Source organism: Scomber scombrus, chromosome 12 (genome assembly GCF_963691925.1).
Source record: "Scomber scombrus chromosome 12, fScoSco1.1, whole genome shotgun sequence".
NCBI lineage: Eukaryota > Metazoa > Chordata > Actinopteri > Scombriformes > Scombridae > Scomber > Scomber scombrus.
Window position 1 is genome coordinate 16,940,594 of NC_084981.1, and position 19,004 is coordinate 16,959,597.

General features: G+C 40.6%; 1 protein-coding gene across 1 annotated transcript in view; it reads left to right on the top strand.

Moving 5' to 3' along the window:
• Window positions 1–11,829: 11,829 nt before the first annotated feature.
• The window catches only part of LOC133992184 (protocadherin-15-like), a 149,116-nt gene continuing 141,941 nt past the window's right edge, over window positions 11,830–19,004 (top strand). The window contains exon 1 of the mRNA XM_062430890.1: window positions 11,830–11,920. Coding sequence (XP_062286874.1) covers window positions 11,830–11,920 — 91 coding nt within the window. The remainder of the gene's footprint in view (window positions 11,921–19,004) is intronic.

The window sequence follows — 19,004 nt, forward strand, 5'->3', positions numbered from 1 at the left end:
GCCATGTGCAGGCCAGTCTGTTAGCCGTGGCTAATCACTCCTGTCATTAGAGCACTGGGGCTCCCTTGGTACCACTGATTACATCTCGCAGTAGGTAATGAATAGCTCTGCGCAGGTCTAGCACCCCTAACCGAAGACATTGACACAACATTTGGTTCATTCATTTATCATTTTGTTTGCTTTTTGTGGATTCTGTGAACATGCATGCACGTGTGTATATCAGCTGGTGTGTAGAACTTTGCTTAAAGTGATACCAGGTTCATTTACAATTGCTAGTTTTGAGTTACACTGTAGAGTTGAGCTATTGGTGTTGCGTTACTGTGACAGGTATATTCCTTGCTGGATTCTGAAGCTGTTGCCAAGCTAAGATCAACTTTCAGTCCCAGGTGAGACATTACGAACCTGTGATGTGACCTACTGAGTCATTATAGAGCGACACAGTCAATAATGACTGATGGACTGTGTGGCTCTATTCCACAAAGCCACATCTCCCCATTTCAGATTTTCTAGCTCACTACCTTATGTTTAAGCGCTATAAATGTAAGTCTTAATTATACATAGTTTTAAAGATTTAAGCTGCACTATGTAATCGTGTGGCTATTAGGGAAGGGAATTGGAAAGATATCCAGGAGTGAGAGCAGCTGTCAGCTCCGGGACGGACTTCACTGTCCATGAAGCTGAGCAGATACATGGTTGTTGAGGTCAGACCAACTGAGTGCTGAGTTATTGTCTTCACCTCAGAGTTGGTTTAAGTTATTTAATGCTGCAGTGTGTGTTGGTCAGCAGGTCTTGTTTGTTACTTCTTGCTGCTACTGTTTACTCACTGCTCCGTTGCTAACGTTAGCCTCAGATTGAAGGTGTAGAAAGTTCACGGTAAACTTCGTCTCACAGGTAATTATTTATTCACTAAATCGAAACGTGCTTTCAACCGCTGCTGTATTTGAAGATGAACTAATGATAGCTCAGGATAACTTTAGCATGTGTGTGCTGTAGACAGTCGGGAGGCTGTACTGCCCTCACAGATGAGTTCCACCTTTTCCTTTCTGTGAACACCAATCAATAAGAGGAATTGATAAGCTCGGAGGCATACAATTCCAATGAATGGACAGTTCTAAACTGGAACCGGTTCTCGAATCCCATCCCTAGTGACAAAATGAGATTTTGTTTTCTATATAAACAAGTATGAGCTCCAACACATCATGGTACAGTCATGTACTTATTTTTTATATGAATTTGTTACTTAAATGGTGACAGGAAAAAAATTGTGTCACTATTTTGGTGTCCTCACCAAAACTGTGCCCAAAATTCAGAGGTCACATTAGAAAATTGCAAATTGTTTTATATCCTTGATCTGATATTGTAGCATTAAGTACCATTTTTTCTTGCATTATTGTAGAGATGTTTACATGTACAGTAACAAAATGACAGCATGAAAAGTGTTTGTTGTGGACAGTGAGATATTCATCAAATAGCATTGCCTTCATTGCCGCGCATGCATTGGTATTTTTGTGTAACCACCAGAAGCTCATTTTTACAATACACAATTTTGGCTGTTTTTATATTTATATATATATACACATACACATACATATATATATATATATATATATATATATATATATATATATATATATATATATATATATATATATACCCTATACCCTATACATACCCTAACCCTATATATATATATAGCAGGATAGAAGATTTTAGTCAATGGATGTGGATTTTAAGTTCAGAAGCTCAGACAACCTTGTCCTGGAGTTCTCGGCTGTCACTACTGCTCTACTACTACAACTTGCTGTCCTGGGTTGTCATATTCAGGACAAGACCAGAAAACCCTGCTCCCCTGACTGCTCTGCTCCAGTACCAGATAAAGACACCACTGTTCTATGGTTCTGCTCTCTCACCAGCAGAGCTCTGGAGGCTGCCACTGGTCAGCTTTGGGATCCCTGGTTTTTCCTGGGATCTACCCCTTGTATTAAGCCTGCTGAAGGTTATGCTGTTGTTGACAGGGGTAAACAGTGACAAATGGTCTTATTTCTCTCAACAACCTCAGGATATCCAGCTCAAAAATGTATTTGACATCCTGGATTTGCTACCCATGCTGACTGCATATCGGCACCCCGGAGCAGTGATTGATTCCTGTCCATCGCCTCCGCACTTGATGCCTGGACTGTTCTCAGGCCATCCACTGGGGGAGAGGTGTAACTCCGCCACCTGCTCTTTGCTGCCCTGAGCCGCAAGCTGGTATTGGCACCCCAAGCAAGCTACCAGGTCTAGCTCCGGTGTAACAGCTCCCTCACAGAGCTGGGGAGAGCAGCCAGTGGTGACTCACAAGTCTGCTACAAATCACCAGGATGCTGGGTTAGGGTTAGTCTGAGACCCGATTATCTGAAATATGAGAGTTTGGAAGGCTCATATGCTGTTTTCCAGGCACTAAAGTGCTCGATATTGCAAAGTTCCAGACATAATGAAATCCCACCTCAATGTAGATAATATTTTCATTCATGTCTTTACAAATGGCATTCCCATGCAGCAGTGAGAAATTTTAAAGCTTGATTTTGCCCACCTGTTAAACATCCTCAAATAATTAAAGGATCAAATCTATATTTCTGCACCAATTCCCGCATATAACCATAGAATGCTGCGTTTCAGCAAGCTGATTAGCTTAAATACCTGACTGTCCTCTGCTTGTGATGCTCTCAGTGTGGATTTATGAAAAGCTCAGGTTTCCCCCTGAGCAAAGCTGGTGTTCGGGCACTCCCCACAGGAACCAACAACCCTACCCTGCAACTTTTGTGACTGGAAATGATCAGTCCAACAGAGACTGGTGTTCCTCTGGTCCCAGTCCCTATCTGTTTGCTTCCACATCTAATACCTGTCTTTTCTGTCAGACTCAGACCAAACACAGACATTTTCAAAATCTTAATTTAACTCAAGCAAAACAGAGATTGTTATGGCCCCCTGCACATAGCAAAACAAAACCTGTAGTCTGCTGGTTGCCTGTTGGAACACATCCAGCCTATTGCAAATAATCTTGGTGTTTGCTTTGATAGCAACTTAAGCTTTGAGCATCACACAACAAAACTTTTGAGCAGTCTTGTTTTTATCTAGGCTGACCAAACGTCCTCTTTTCCCCGGACATGTCCACTTTTTACGTCCGGGCGTCCGGGTTTTTTTAATTAATTGATGATAATGTCCGGTTTTCCTTCTGTGTGTGTGTATGTGTGTATATGTGTGTGCCCCCTCTACCCCGGTTGTCATTGTTTGGGTCAACGTGTGTAACGTAATCCCCGAGAGGCTGCCCTGTGGGCGGATCTCCAAAACTCACAACAAGAGATCAGCAGACACCGGCGGTGCAGCTGAAGCGTTCAGATGCCAAAGCGCAAATGCACGTTCACAGATGAACTGCGAAAAATTCCCAGTTTACCGACCCGGTCGGGACTGGCCGAGTGCACCGTGTGCGAAGCATATGTGTCTGTCCAATAAAGGTGCCAGGGACCTCACAGCTCATATGGACACAGAGAAACATAAAAAAGCAGTGCAAGGTGAGAGTAGTTCAGCAAAGTTGACTGAGTTCTTTGTGAAACCCGGAAAAACAGAGGATGCTGTAAATGCAGCGGAGGGTGCGTTAGCATTTCATACTGTGATACACCACCACAGCTACAGGTTTTTCTAATACAGAAGAGGTATTATTTAGAACATTATTTCATATTATTTATTTATTTATTTGTCCACTAAGACTTGAAAAGAGAGCTATTATTTTACATTTATATATATATATATATATATATATATTTTACAATTGAGGCATAATAAAGCAAGTTCAGTAACCTATGAGAAGCCTATCTGAATTTCTGTCTTTGAGAGATATTATTTTGTAATATAACAACATATTCTATCCATATAAACTTTAAATATATTAAAATTATAAGGAATCTTTGAGGAAACTGCGAGTATCATTTAAGTAGGCTATCTCGTGGCCGGGCTGAGTGTCCTCCTTTTTGGAAATCAAAATATGGTCACCCTATTTTATCACTTCAGAAATATTTCCAAAACATGATCTATTTTACCTTTCAAATTTTAAGATCTTACTGTTGATTTTTAAGGCTCTTTATGGCCTGTCTTCATTTTGTCGCATACCAGCCGGTACCTAGCCTAAGATCCTTAGCCAGAGGTCTTTTATCTGTTCATGAGACACAGCTTAAAACTAAAGGTGACAGAGCATTTGCAGTCAGAGCCCCCAAGCTATGGAACAAGCTGCCTGAAGAAATCAGGTCAGCAGAATCTGTCTGTTTTGAAGTTGTTGCTTGTGTGAAGCATTTTGCAATGTGGGTTTAGAAAAAATGCTTTATAAATAAAGATTCTTATTATTATCATGATTATTTTTAATATTTTTATCTGCTGCTGCTTCAGTCCTGCCTACTACACAAAGCTTGTCAAAGTGATATTATTAATCAGAACAGTAACAACATATATACTACAAAACACAACATGTAAGCATATTATTCAGAAGGAGAAACATCAAGGAAATTCATCTTTCCAGGACACTTGGAATAATTCTCTTTTTGGCTCTCCACCAACTCAATCAGTCTAACAGATGAGACAGTATGAGCTATGTCTATGTATTTTTTAAGTATATGAATGAAGGTATTTGTTAATGGGAGAATATGTGAGTAGTGAGACATGGGAAGACAGTGGATGAAAGTAGTGAAAACTGGAAGAGTCATGGGAATGCCAGGAGGGTTGACAAGCATGTTGATGAGACATATTTTTACTTAGAATGTTACTTAGCAAGCTCTATCATTAATTTATCGTTAATTTGCCATGTTCCAATCAAATGCTCTTAATTTCTATCTGCAAAGCACCCGTTTTCTTACCTGCTTCTGACCCTTTCTCTTATCCATTTTACATTCTCCAACCCAACCTGTAAAAAGGCCAAAGCATGTTGCCTCTTTAATTTTGAGTATGATATTGACATTCTGCTGCGCTTATTATTATAATTGGGCCTTAACAACACTGTAAACCTGGTGATTAAACAAACAGTCCTTGTTGTACAGTCTGTTTTAAGCGCTCTAGCATATTGTATAAAATAACATCCACTGATATCTAATTTATGAGACCACGTACTGCTGGTGTCTCCAAGGTTTTATGACTTGGATATTTGCATCATTTATAGTGCATTGTTTTTCATTTGGTCACTTGATCAATCAGATGACATGTCTAGGTACATTAAATGGGGATGGGGAGGAGCCACTCAAGATGTAATCTGGTGCTTTTGTTAGACTGATGAGTCTGCAATTTTCATTACCTGCACTAAGGGGAGGAGGATGGTATGAGATTGATGAAGATGTCAAAGCTCTTGAGAAATGTTCTCTCCAGTTAGCATATGAGGCACTTTGTTGCTGAATGGTTGTGGAACTCAGTTGGGGATGCCAACAAACTCTGTGTCACCAACTGCTTTGCAACACATGGGATAAGCTCACTGTACCATAACCAAGGGCGTAGATTTTGCTTTAACTTTATTGGATGCCAAAATAATTGTTTATGTGTACTTGCTTGCTATCACTCTTTTCTTTTTTATAGGCACATGCACGCACACACATACATACATAAAGAGCCTGACTCATATACTGTATATGACTTCTCTGAAACCAGACTTGTGTCATGTTTTTTTTACTGTGGTATTTACTTTTTATTTAATTGATAGACTACTTTATTATAAATCTGAAATGTGTACAAAACCTGTAGATAATGTGCTGCTGTGTAACTAGCTGCTGTAAAGTTGTACATTTGGGCAAACAACTCACACAGGAGTTTCATGACAGAGCCACAGTGATGCCCAAATTTATTTTTTAATCATCTCTAAAACTTCTATTTGTATTATTTTTGAATCAACTCCTGAAATGATGTCTAGATCTTTCACTATGACATCAGAGCTCACCCGTAGGTTGCAGCACTGTTTGTCATAATGAAATTATGCCCAACAGTCACAAACAAATCAGTTGGACTACTAGCTACGGCTAATTTAGCTTATAAATAATGCTCATATCTTGATGACACATACGCAATAATAACTCTTGATCCTTGATCTTGATTTTTTTTTCCAGAAACACACAAACCTGGCAACTCTGTAGAGATGGAGGAGCTAGAGTACCTAGATTATTTGAGATTGGTAAAAAATATAGTAGGGACAATCCAGCAACACCTTAACATTTGCATCAATGATCATAACTATGAATCTCAATTTCATACATCATGGTAGAACCACTGTATGAAATAATTAATCAGGAAACAGAGTAAAAATGAAAAAAAAATGACACGTTGCACCTGTCCAGGTGGACAAAAAGAACTTAAGCAAAGCACCGTTTGAATTTCAAAGCAGGTGGAAGTATTTGAATTTCTTAAAATCAGCAGCAAAAGCCTGGTAGACATAAACTTTGCCAGCTGACAAATGAATGAAAGGCTAATATTAAACGAAGCATGGTTTGTGTATGTCAGTAGAGTCAGTGGTGTAAGGCATGCATGAGTCAAAAATGTATGCGCATGAGGTAAAGGGCAGAAAAGGAAACTAAAGCGATATAACCCAAACCAAAATGGGTACCTGTAGCAAAGAGCAGAAAGAGAACTGCATTACCTGGGAACACCAGTCCCCAGGTGTTCCCAGTTATGCCGGTGACCCAGGTGAATCACATGAGCACATAGCAAAGCAGGTTCATCACAGGGTCATCACATTGACCCACTCATAAATCTTCCACTGTCAGCTATTAAAGTGAAGCAGCATCTTCACTTCTACTTAACAGCTGGAAAACAAGTGTGAGGTGTCATTACTTCACTGCTTGAGTGGCCTCCATCACAGATCCAACACTCTGTCTAAAAATCTAGGTTATTTTTTAGTTTTTTACTGAATCGATGTATTGTGACATAAAACAGGCAAAACAGTACAGTGAAAATCAGTCCAAACATTAAAGGAGCATTTTATTGCTTTTTTAAAACTTTTATTCAATTTTCCAAAGGCATACAAAAAAAATCTAATGACAAAATTACAATTTTTGCAAGTTTACAAGACTGGTCCATAAATGAAAAGTGAGAAGCACAGCACTCAAACAATATGAAAGTCAATCTAGTGAAACACATACATGGGTCAGATTCCCGTAATGTCCCATTTCAAGCCTGTGCCCAGTTAGTTCAGTTCCAAATTGTATTTAACTCCAAGATGTTCCAATGGTCTCTTCCATTTCTGCTGAAAAGTATGAGCATTTTACTGCCTCACAAAATGTACCCTGTGTGAAAGTTATTATTTTATTTTTCAGCACAAATCAATTGGAGAACATATGGACTAAGAAATCCCAAAAGCTTTATAAATTGAAAAGTTAATTGAAATTAACTCTTTAAAATCAAATAATTACCAAAAAGCAAAGTTCTAAAGGCATAAATTACCTACTTTCTTCATTCATCATGGTGAGTCACAGGCCACATTTTCACTGCAGGGAAATGGTAAAGCAATGAAACCCCACCAGTCATGGTGCTCTGCTGCTCAGACGGCATCCTCTGGTGCAATGACGCAAATGGTGAAGCACCTCAACAACACCCAAACACCCAAACACTTTTATTAGTCTACTGTCTCTTGTGCATCGGACGAATAGAATTCTCACCTTTATTTCTTCTCTCCTTTTTCCCCATCTGCTCTTAACTCCAAATTATAATCATAATCAAAAATGCTAAAACTTGGTAATGTTCTGGCAACTTTTAACAAATCTTTCTAGAAAACAACTTGCCTTGGTTGGTATACCAATATGACTTAAATTAAATTACAATTTGATCTTTTGTGCTGTTTTTTATCCAGGGATGACGCCTGTATATCTTTATGACATCCTGATGTGACTGTGCCATTACTGTAATTAATTGACTGGAGGATCAGGATATTTTAATACCTGCACCCACCTGACCCTTTATAAGAGCTAATCCGCACCACCCGATCCGCAAAAATATAATATGTCAGTCAACCACCTAGACCCAACCCGACCCACAAACCACCAACTGTACAGAAAATATGTTATGAATATCAGTGCTTAGGTGGAAATACAAGGCAAAATTTCAGAGATAAAACAATACTGTCTCTTAATGTATATCCAGTACCACAGAAGAAATATGGCTGATTAAATGTGAAGAACAAACTTATTGACCGCCAGCCGATGAATATCGGCTCAAACAACGAGAAGTCTTCGAGTTTCATTCTCCACAAACATAACAAGACATCTAATATTTTGGCTCAAGTTCTCAGCAAAGTTATGAACTTTGAATTGCTGGTTCTGCAGTTTTCACTTCTTCAACAACTAGTGGAAATACAGTAACGCCACTCTGCCATTGCAATCCACATTATGGTCAAAGGGGGAGGGGGTGGGAGTTGCATACTGCAGGTTAAACTCCAGGTTTTCTCTGAGTCTGTGTTTTTGACAGTATTGAAAATCATACCTTCATGATTTCTGGTTTACCAATATATTGTGATACAACCAAAGCTTAATCTCTACTCATTTACATCTGCTAGGAGAAATTAATTAAGAACATTATATTTCCTGCTGTCGTTGGCATGTCCACCTTTTAAAGGGTTAATACAAAGATATGATTTCTGTTATCGAGACATTTCTGACAAGTCTGTCAACACCAAAGCACATGAACAGGAAGAGGTGGAAAGAGAACTCAATGCTGGGTCAGAGGCGATCGAAGTTACATAGACAGGAAGAGAGAGACCAGCTGTTTTTCTTCCAGAGAGTGCAAATCCTTTGCACTTAGGGGATAAAGAACTGCATCCTCACTTTCTTTGTAATCCAAAAGTATGATGGCCTCACCTCTCCCCACCTGGTTTTAAAGACAGGTCTGCTCTTTCTTGTCCTCCCACGGTATCTTAAGTTTGATCACTTTCACCTCGTCGCAGAAGAGATCTTGTGGCAGAGATAATGTACATACCAGTAAAGGAAGCTATTTTAACTGAACCACTTAACAAGGAGGGTGTTGCGGTTGGATTGTGGTAACACACATTAACAGAGTTAAACTGAACTGTTGCCTTCTGAGTTTCATAAAAGCATTGCATTGTTCTTGATGTGACTCAAGGGCCATTATGAGAAGGCTGCTTTAGAAACAGAGTGTCTGTGCCATTTTTTCTTTCAGCACTTGGTCAGTAATCTCTGCAGTTTCTCTGTTCATTAAGTTTGAAGGAACATCGTTGTTGGCCTATGTAAATGAGATACAGCGTTCCCATGTCAACCAGGAGGAGATTTGGAGGAAGCTATGGAAAGAAATGACTTCTCTCTTCAGGGTGGCTGGTTGTGCAGGTCTCAGTTTTCTTATGTGAAAGGGATCAAAGCAATCTTCCTCAGCCCTCTTAAGAAAGATAGATGTATGAATGTGGGAAATCAAATCTGCTTCAAAAGGGAACACCACTGGGAGCCCGATAGATGAGAAGGCAGTGAGAGAATAGGAAGCCAGTGTGAAATAACTCTTGTTGTTGCACTGTAAGAGAAGGGAACACAGCTGTCTCCTGCTGTCCACAGAGTGTTCATGCAAGATGTCTGTTTGTTTGGGTGTGCTGGTTTCAGTGTTATGAAATTTGTTTGGGTGTCTGCAAAAGAAAGCGATTAAGTAAATACACATGGCACAATGTGTCTGAAAGGAAAACTGGGTGAAAAAAAGAAGGAAATCATCACCCTTGCAAAAGAAGTGCTGATAGTGTGAGTTAGAGATTTAGATTTTTTGTCAAACACGCTTTGATATGATACTGTTGATGCTTGTGAGTTGCCTCCCGTCCCCCAGCATATGCTATGAAAGCTAATTTCACAGCTTATCGCTTGCTCTGAGGATAAGCCTTGTGAGGAAGGTGTGACATCAAATAGCTTAGACAGATAGAAGCTAAAAAACCTCCTCTGTTCCTCATACTGACACCTTGCCTTCCTCTGGCTCTGAGTGGAGGCTGTGCTGTGGATTTGTGGAGTGCAATACATGACTAGGCTCAACATACAATCTGTACGTGCTGTTTTGCTTGTAATTTTCACTGGAGCCCGAATAGACACTCATTCAGTAAACCTTACCTGTCAGTTTGGTTCAGTCACAATCATCATTCAGTGGAAACTCTGTACTGCACTGGCTGATTGGGATTTTGGTGATGTCTTATTGTGAAACATTGTGCCGTTAAGTGGAATCCATTAGCCATAATTAGTCACACCTGGAAAAAAAGGATCAACCTTTAGGGAAACTTGTCATACATCACTTACAGCATAATTCGTTATTCTGAGTATGTTGAAGCATGTTTGTATAAAAGGTATACCATGTAGGATTTTCCTAGAAAACAATGTATAGATTCACACAGAAGTAATCCCTCTCAGTCATCACTTATGACCTACTAGAAGTGTGGGATGGTGTATATATCTACAGAGACCCTGTCATTTGCTGGTATTCTCTTATTTTCTCATTATGCTTCTGGGTGTCAACCTTTGGGCAGTCGGTGAGTAACCCCTAGCCAATAACAGCGTGCTGGATGTGAGGTCAGGACTCTCTCTTTCCTCTGCTCCACTCTGCTCTCTGTCTCGGTATCATGGACGTATAAAGAGCTGCAGGTCTGTGTGTGTCTGTTTGACCAAAGGTGGAGCTGAGCTACACACACGTAGAGCAGAGAGGCCATAGCAGACAGGATGAAGCTCTACATTTACACAAAGTTTGGCAATGTGGCACCTTCCCACAGGGTTGTTCAGAGGTGGGCATGTTTATTTGTGCTTTTGAACATAACGGGTGTGAAACAATTAGCAAATAACATTTGAATTATCTGATTCACAATTCTTGCCAGTGCTGCTTGCTCTCTTTACTCTCTTTTTCTCTCTCTCTCTCTCTCTCTCTCTCTCTCTCTCTCTCTCTCACTCACTCACTCACTCACTCACTCACACACTCTCTCTCTCTCTCTCTCTCTCTCTCTCTCTCTCTCTCTCTCTCTCTCTCTCTCTCTCTCGCTAGTTGAGCTGGGGAGGAGGGGCCTACTTTAAATGCTGTGTGTTTACAAACCCCAAATTAACAAATCCTGCATAATATACCTTTAACCATATTGCCACCAAAATTAGTTTCCATACACTGCTTTCTTGTCAGTTCTCATCAACAAGTCAGTAAACCTCTCTAGCAGATCCATGTGTTAGCTGATTTATGAGTTTGCTAGCTATCTTGAGTCAGGCGGGTTAAAAGACATAGATTGGGCAAGGGGCACTCAGTGTTCACCTGAGTGCACCATTTAAGATTTCTCATGCTCTCACTTTTGGCACACCAATTGTTGCATTGTCTGTTAGGGAAGGGAAAATGAGTCTGACTTGCTGTGAACCCTTCAAGGAAAAGCTGTTAAAGGTGTCCAGAAAAAATAAAGTTGAAAGCAAATTAGAGCAGTGAGAGCCTTCACACAATGGTAGCTAGGAATTTTTGATACACCGCATAATGGTAATATTCCTATAAAATCTTCAGGTATGGTAAATCAAAATATTGCAATTTTCAATGGACATTGTATTCCAGAAGTAACTGCATAAGCTTAAATTATCCAGTGCATTATGTTATTTACTGAATGCAAAAAAAAAGGATTTTGAGATGAATGTTTTCTTCAGTAAATGACCTAATAATGGTAATCCTGTGGGTAGATGTGCATTTATGTGCGGTTGTTTTGCAAGCTGTGTGTGTGTGTGTGTGTGTGTGTTGGTCACAGCTGTGCATGCACGAGAGCCAGCTGAGACATGAGTGAAAAATCATCTCTTTCTCTTTTTTTCTTTGTCCAGGTGGGCAGGCAATAAGGCTTGACAGAAGATGCGACGAGGGTGGTGGCTCGTCAGATGGCTGGGGACAGGAATGGCAATCCTCTCTTTGCTAACCCACAGCTGGGGCCAGGACACAGAAGGTATGAGCATCCAGCACTGAGGCTATCACCCTTAGGCCAGTTAGCTGTAGCTGCACTGCCAAGAGACGCCTTGTAATACCATGAAGACTGTGGTGCGAATGCTGTCTGTAACTTGTTATATACTCCTACCAGCCACTTAACTGTATCAATGTGTTTCAATTAATGCAATGTCCTTACTAAATAGTAAGGGTGATATATTTTGTTTGGAACTTTCATGAGAGTTGAAGGAAAGTTTTCTTGTATTGAGGTGGGGCAGTACCGTTATGACATTGTGGTCTCCCAAATGTTACAGAGCAAATAACTTTGTTTTCACAGTATTATCACTATCATCTTTTTTCAAATGTACATTATGTTGTTAATATAGCTTTCTACCTAAACAGTTCACTGATTGTGCTAAGAGGATTCTCTTTGTAGTTTCATGTTTAGGTTCCCACATTACAGAGGGAATCTTGGTATTTATAGTCTCAACTCATTGGCTTTGTAGCAGATGCCAGTTAAGTCAATTTCAGCTGTATAAGATTGGCATGTTTTTAAAGATAGTACACTGAGGGAAGCTGCACATGCACAGAGACATGCTTCAAGTCCCCCCAGTGTGACAATATTTGAACATGATTCAGGTCAATTTTAAGAAGCCTTACTCCCTATATCCCATCCCTGATTCCTTCTTTCTCTTCATCCCTTTCCTGCTTCACTGCCCTCTTTAACAAGCTCAGTAATGTAAAAGCATTTTCAGATAAGAGTGCAATCTTTGTCATTTAAATTAAGATTTTATTTTGACAGCGTTGCTTCATGGGTTTGCATGATATCATTTAGCTAGAGAAATCTCTTACTTTACGACTGACAGAGCCTTTGAAAGTGAATGAACACCTTGTGGTTTGCTTTTTTAATGAAGTCTCACTTTGACCCACAAACATAACAGCTGAAGAGCTCAGAAAAGCCTTATGGAATATGTATCTGTGGGTGATTTATTTTACAACTTCTGCAACAAGCCATCAAACTCTTCTCTTCATTTTAGGTGTTAGTTGATGTACAGGATAAATTTGCCATGTTCATTAGTTTTAATTACCTGGTGCTAAAACTAGTCTAAAGTGTTTTTGTGATTTAGACATCACAGCAGGTAGCAAGTTTAGTTGTTGCTAGGGAAATTCAAGTGAAACAGGCTATGGGAAATTATTCTAATATCAACATCCATTTCAAGTATTATATTTTACATAAGCTAAATGAAAACACACTGTGTTATAGCTGCTTTAAAGCCTTTAAATGTTAGATGTCATAATTCTAATCAGAGCAGACCTTACACATGTTTTCAGAGCCTGTTAAACCTTTATATGGATATGTTACCTCATTCTCCCTCATTCAGTGTTTAAATCCATTATGTTTATACACTTATCATTTGGGGAAATCAAAATGTAGATATCCAAGGACATGAGAAAGCTAGTTAGCTGTGGACAGAACTTGTGGTATAACTCGAAAGTGCAGGGTTGAAAAATATGATTTTTGTTTAGAAGCATATTTATGTGAGCATATTATTGCTGCTTGGATTATGTTTCCTGGCATATTTTTTTCTGTTATAGGAGGCGCTACAATAGGAAACGTGTAGGAAGTGCAGAATTATGACACTAAAAACTGGGGCGTTCTTATCCTGAGTCCCATATGTGGTTAGGTGTATGTAACAAAAGCATTCAAGTTAAGGAAATAGAAAATGTAATCCTTTCACCACTGTACATTAGTATAAGCTTAACATGAGGTTGTTTTGCCTGCTAAATTCAGGCTTTGTTCTAAAATTGACATTCCTGGTTTGAAAAGCGCATGCTCATATTGAAGTTATACCTTCACCAGTCTACAGTCATCCTCCATGTGTGTTTTTGAATGTAATCTCACATAAATATGCTTCTAAACAAAAATCATATTTTTCAACCCTGCACTTTCGAGTTATACCACAAGTTCTGTCCACAGCTAACTAGCTTTCTCATGTCCTTGGATATCTACATTTTGATTGTATTCTTTACAGTAATGTTTCACTTTGTGACATTAAGTGATATTGCTTTACCTGTGTACTTAGGTTCATTATTTGTGATAGGTGGTGATTGTGGTGAGCAGGTTTGCCTTAAACATGCATTACTTAAAATGAGAAGGCTGCCTATACCTATCAACGATATTCACCAGCATCAGAAACTTGAAGGATGAAACATAAGTCTAATCTATGGCTAAATCTCAGAGCCTACATGTGGATGTAATACCTTAACGTAGAAGTAGAAATTATACTCTACATGACAGCTTACTGCTTTCTAACATCACATTTGCTCTCTATCTCATGTAATATCATTGATCTATAATGTCAAATGGCTACTGTACTCATACTATCACATATTGTCATGTCAAGTCTTTGATGCTCCATTTTTGTGCAAATCTGACATTGTTCTGTGACCATGTCATAAAAGGGTTTTGTCATCATTCTGCTGATTATGGACCTGGCTGCAACCTGTAATTTGACTGCAGACAGAAATTAATTACGAAGGGGGGCAGATAGGAATTAGTTACCCTGCCTGCAAATGAGTGGTGATTGGATCAGAGTCTGCCAGCAAATGAATGGGAAAGTGGTCTCAGACTTCTAGACCCGAATTCTCTGTCTGGGAGCTTGCTGTCTACTCATTGTAGTGGCGTCAGCCAGATGAAACCCTGTGCTCTGGACCCCATTCCCACAGCTCTGCTTAAATCATACATCCATATTCTCAGCCCCCTGATCACCCAAAAACTGTCAACCTGTCCCTTGAGACTGGTAGTGTTCCATCTGCCCTCAAGGTCGCCAGAGGAACTACTGGACCGGAAGACTGGACTAGTGCAATGCACTCTTCACAGATCCCTGGCAGGGACATCTAGAGGTTCCAATACATTCAGATCAGTGCTGCCAGGATCCTGATGAGAGTGTGAAAACACAAACATATAACATCAACTCTACTTTCATTGTGCTGGCTCCCTGTCTCCTTCAGGATTGACTACAAAGTCCTGTTACTCACATACAAATCAACCAACAGCATGAACCTGCCTACCTACAGTAACTGATCATACCACAAACTTCCACCTGCACCTTCAGATCTGCCAGCAATTTGCGCCACCAGGCACCTACTACTGAGCTGTACACCGTGAGGGGTCGAGCCATCTGCTCTACTGCATCATACCTGTAGAACAGCCAGCCCCAGATTCTTTTAAAAAAGACCTAAAACGATTCTATTCAGGAAAGCTTTCCTCATCTTAACTCTTTTTGCTATTGTCTTTATGTTGCGTAGTCTATGGTATTAATGCTGTAGCACTTTGAGTTTCATTATGAATGAAACGTGCATCACAAATTAAATGTATAAGCATCATTATTAGGGCCCGAGCGGCGACTGCAAGTCGCCTGGCGAAAGCCCTATTGAAATTGTAATGTTTATTATTATTATTAGGGCCCGAGCGGCGACTGCAAGTCGCCTGGCGAAAGCCCTATTGAAATTGTAATGTTTATTAGGGCCCGAGCGGCGACTGCAAGTCGCCTGGCGAAAGCCCTATTGAAATTGTAATGTTTATTATTAGGGCCCGAGCGGCGACTGCAAGTCGCCTGGCGAAAGCCCTATTGAAATTGTAATGTTTATTATTAGGGCCCGAGCGGCGACTGCAAGTCACCTGGCGAAAGCCCTATTGAAATTGTAATGTTTATTATTATTATTATTATTATTATTATTATTATTCTTCCGACATTTCGTGCCCCAATTTCGCCCCTTTCCCAAATGCGAAAATGCTTATACTTTTGCATGGACGTCCGGCCTCATCCGAAATTCGATATTTTTGGGTGGTCGCACATGGTCGACGCAGAATGGCGGAATAGCGCCCCCTACAAAGTCCAAATATGCCCATAGGGAATTTTGCTAACTTTGTCCTATGCTCACAAAATTCGGTACACATATGTATTATACCCACATATGCAAAAAAGCCTCTTGACCTCATGACTTCAACCCAACAGGAAGTCGGCCATTTTGGTTTTGATTTTTCCCACCTAAAATTAACTCCTCCCACAGCGTTCGCCCGATCAAGTTCAAATTCGGTACGCAACATCTCCAGACCTAGCTGAGCTTAAGTTGTGCTCTGCGCATCCGTAGGTCAAAGGGCGTGTCTGCCAGGGCTCAACTAACTTTGGCGTGCTCGCCATGTACATACGAGTGGCTCTCACGCCCACATACTTCATCAAATCAGCTTCAGACTTGCTGGACATGATGATGGCTCCGCCCTGAACGTCCCGATATATTAACTTCCCACGTAACTCATAGCGCCCCCCGGTGGTAACAGGAAGTTAACTAAGATTCATTAAAATTACATACTTTGCCCCATCAACTTCATTCAGAACCAGTTGGTGAAGCTACATTATGAAGACTGTGAAGCTACGAGTAATGGCGTCCGTGTGGCGACGCGGCGACCATCAATTCCTCGCCATGAAAATACGTTTGGCTTTTTGATGGCTTTATTGAACTCGTATCATCATGAAAATTGGTACACAGGTCCAGGGTGCCGACCTCAACGTCTCCATTCGCTCATAGGCGATCTCACTCGTGTCGCCCCCTAGTGGAAACAGGAAGTGCCATATTTTACATCATCATTGTGCGATTTGCACAAAACTTCACATGTGTAATCACTGTCCCACCCTGAACGCAACCGCTTGTGTTTTGTTACACTCTACTGCCCCCTGGTGGATGAACCATCAACCTCTCATAACTCCTTCATGCTTTGTCCAATTCACTCCAAACTTCACATGACTGATGAGTGGCCGCCCTGAACACACCAGACAATATGTGTAACTACCTGTGACTGCCCCCTACTGGATGAACGAAACATTGCATTTTTGGCCTCCTTCCAGGTTTTTTCTCACTTTCTGCTTCACGCCACAGCCCCGCCATGCCTCAGGCCCCGCGGTGGCATGGGTGAGCGAGGGTCCGCCATCGCCGCTTGCGGCTTTAATTATTATTGTTATTTATTATAAATCTCCCTGCTCTGCCCACCTTGCCCTTGGCTTTTGGCTGTGTTAGCTTGTTTGTTATCAGTCTGTCAAATGAAAATAGCAACCAGAAATTTTTAGATGGTATTACGCTTCAGAGTTGTGCTTGCAGCACATTTCCAGTGGATGTCACAGTGTCTTTCAAGTCTTTATTTAATTAGCAGGGAGAATATTAATCACAGACTTCTAACTAATGTGCAGTAACTGTATAAGAAACAGTATGGGAAAGAAGAGCTGCCTTTGACAAACATTAAGATTTCTACAAAGAATCAATTCATTGATTTAAAAAGCCTAAACAGAAGGATCTCTGTATTGTTTATTAAAATGAAAGTGTGCTTGTGAATACTGTGTGTCATTAATAGTTAATTTCCCATGAAATGAACATAAAAATCATCAACCAATTCAACCAGAAAAACTTGGTCAGTGAAGACAATACTGGTCATCAGTGATAGGGGGCTTTACTTCATATCATCTGACTCCTCTGTGGTGTAGTCTCAGATGATCTCAGTCAACAAAGATTCATTTTGAACTTCACATGTCCATGTAAACCCTGCAGTGTACTTCATGTATGTCCATCGATCGTTGTGTAATTAGGGACTAGCAAGCCCAGCAGTTTAACAAGTGGTAATGAAAGGTCAGACTTCAGTCCAGAGCACAGTGGACAGATGCACACTGGCCATATCTCCAAATCCCTCCGTTACTAAATCCAGATGATAGACAAATGCATGTACGTACACCCACACACAAACACATTCAGTAGTACTTATGTCTGTGCGTGTGTGTATTGTGAGGTGTGGATTGGTTTTTATGTCGGTAGATGCCATCACCATGTAACATCAGCTCACCTTCCTCTCTCACGCTATTCCCATCTCTGCTCATCTCTCTTTCTCTCTGCCCCTTTTTTCCCATCTGCACATTCATTCTGACCCACAATTGTTTGTCTATTTTTGGGATTGTCTGATTAGGAGCCAGATGTGCAGACTGTGTCTGGCTGTAGCCTGTGGAGTGGGGGAGCAGTGGAGTGACAGGGGGAAGGGGTTTTAATCTGCCCACCAGTAGGCTGTAATCAGGCTCTGGGTAAGCACAAGAAGGGAGGGGTGCTCTTGGTAAGACTAGGACCAACAGACCCATCCTGGTGCTTAGTATATGTGTGTACGTGTGTGCTGAATAGTTCACTGGGAGTGTGATTGCAACCTTTGCCTCCTGCTGGCATGGTTAACTTCATAGATAGACAACTGTAGGGAGCAATGAGGGGGGAGTTTGAAGAGTAGGGGGGGGGTTGGGCTCCTGCAAGGGATTACACATCAGTAAAGTAATCCCCTTCTCTCTCTTCCATTATCAGCCACTAATGATTTACATGATGCTGCAGGAATTCATTTCCACCTCTATCTCTCTGATGTTCCTCATCCCAGTTACAATCACTATTGTTGCTCTTTTTTTCCCTCCCTTTCTCTTTCTCTAGTGCCTGTCCCCCATTTGCTTCACATTTTCTTCCGAGACATTCTCTACTTGTGACCCTTTAAAAATTAGCACATGCACACAATTACAGTGAGAAGCCTCACAAAGAGACCCACACTTCTGATGATTTGTAAGGAGAGAGAGAAAGAAAAAGATGGGTAGAAATAGAAACAGAAGCAGTGATTGCATTCCTTGTGCCAAACATAGACACACTGTAAAAGGAAGCACACATCACTGTCTATCTCCACATCAATGTAGCCGTGACTTCCTCTTAAGTAGGGGTATGGTGAATGGTGTGATGTCTACATGTAAAAGGGGGCGTGCTGAAAGAGTTTTGGTTGTTCACAAAACCAAATGACTCACAGAACGCAAAGTATTTTTGTTTTGAGTTTGAATTCTTGAATTGTTAACCACTGCGATCAGCTGTGATCCTTAACATTCTTTAATTGCATCCGTTCTGTTGAGCATGAGATCAAACCCACAAAAATCCCTTTACCGTAAAGAAAACAAATTATTCTTAGATTTAGATACTTGGCTTCCATTGCCTTGCACATTTGGAAATGTGTATTTTTGTTCAAGTGTGTAAGGAACAGAGTTGTTGGC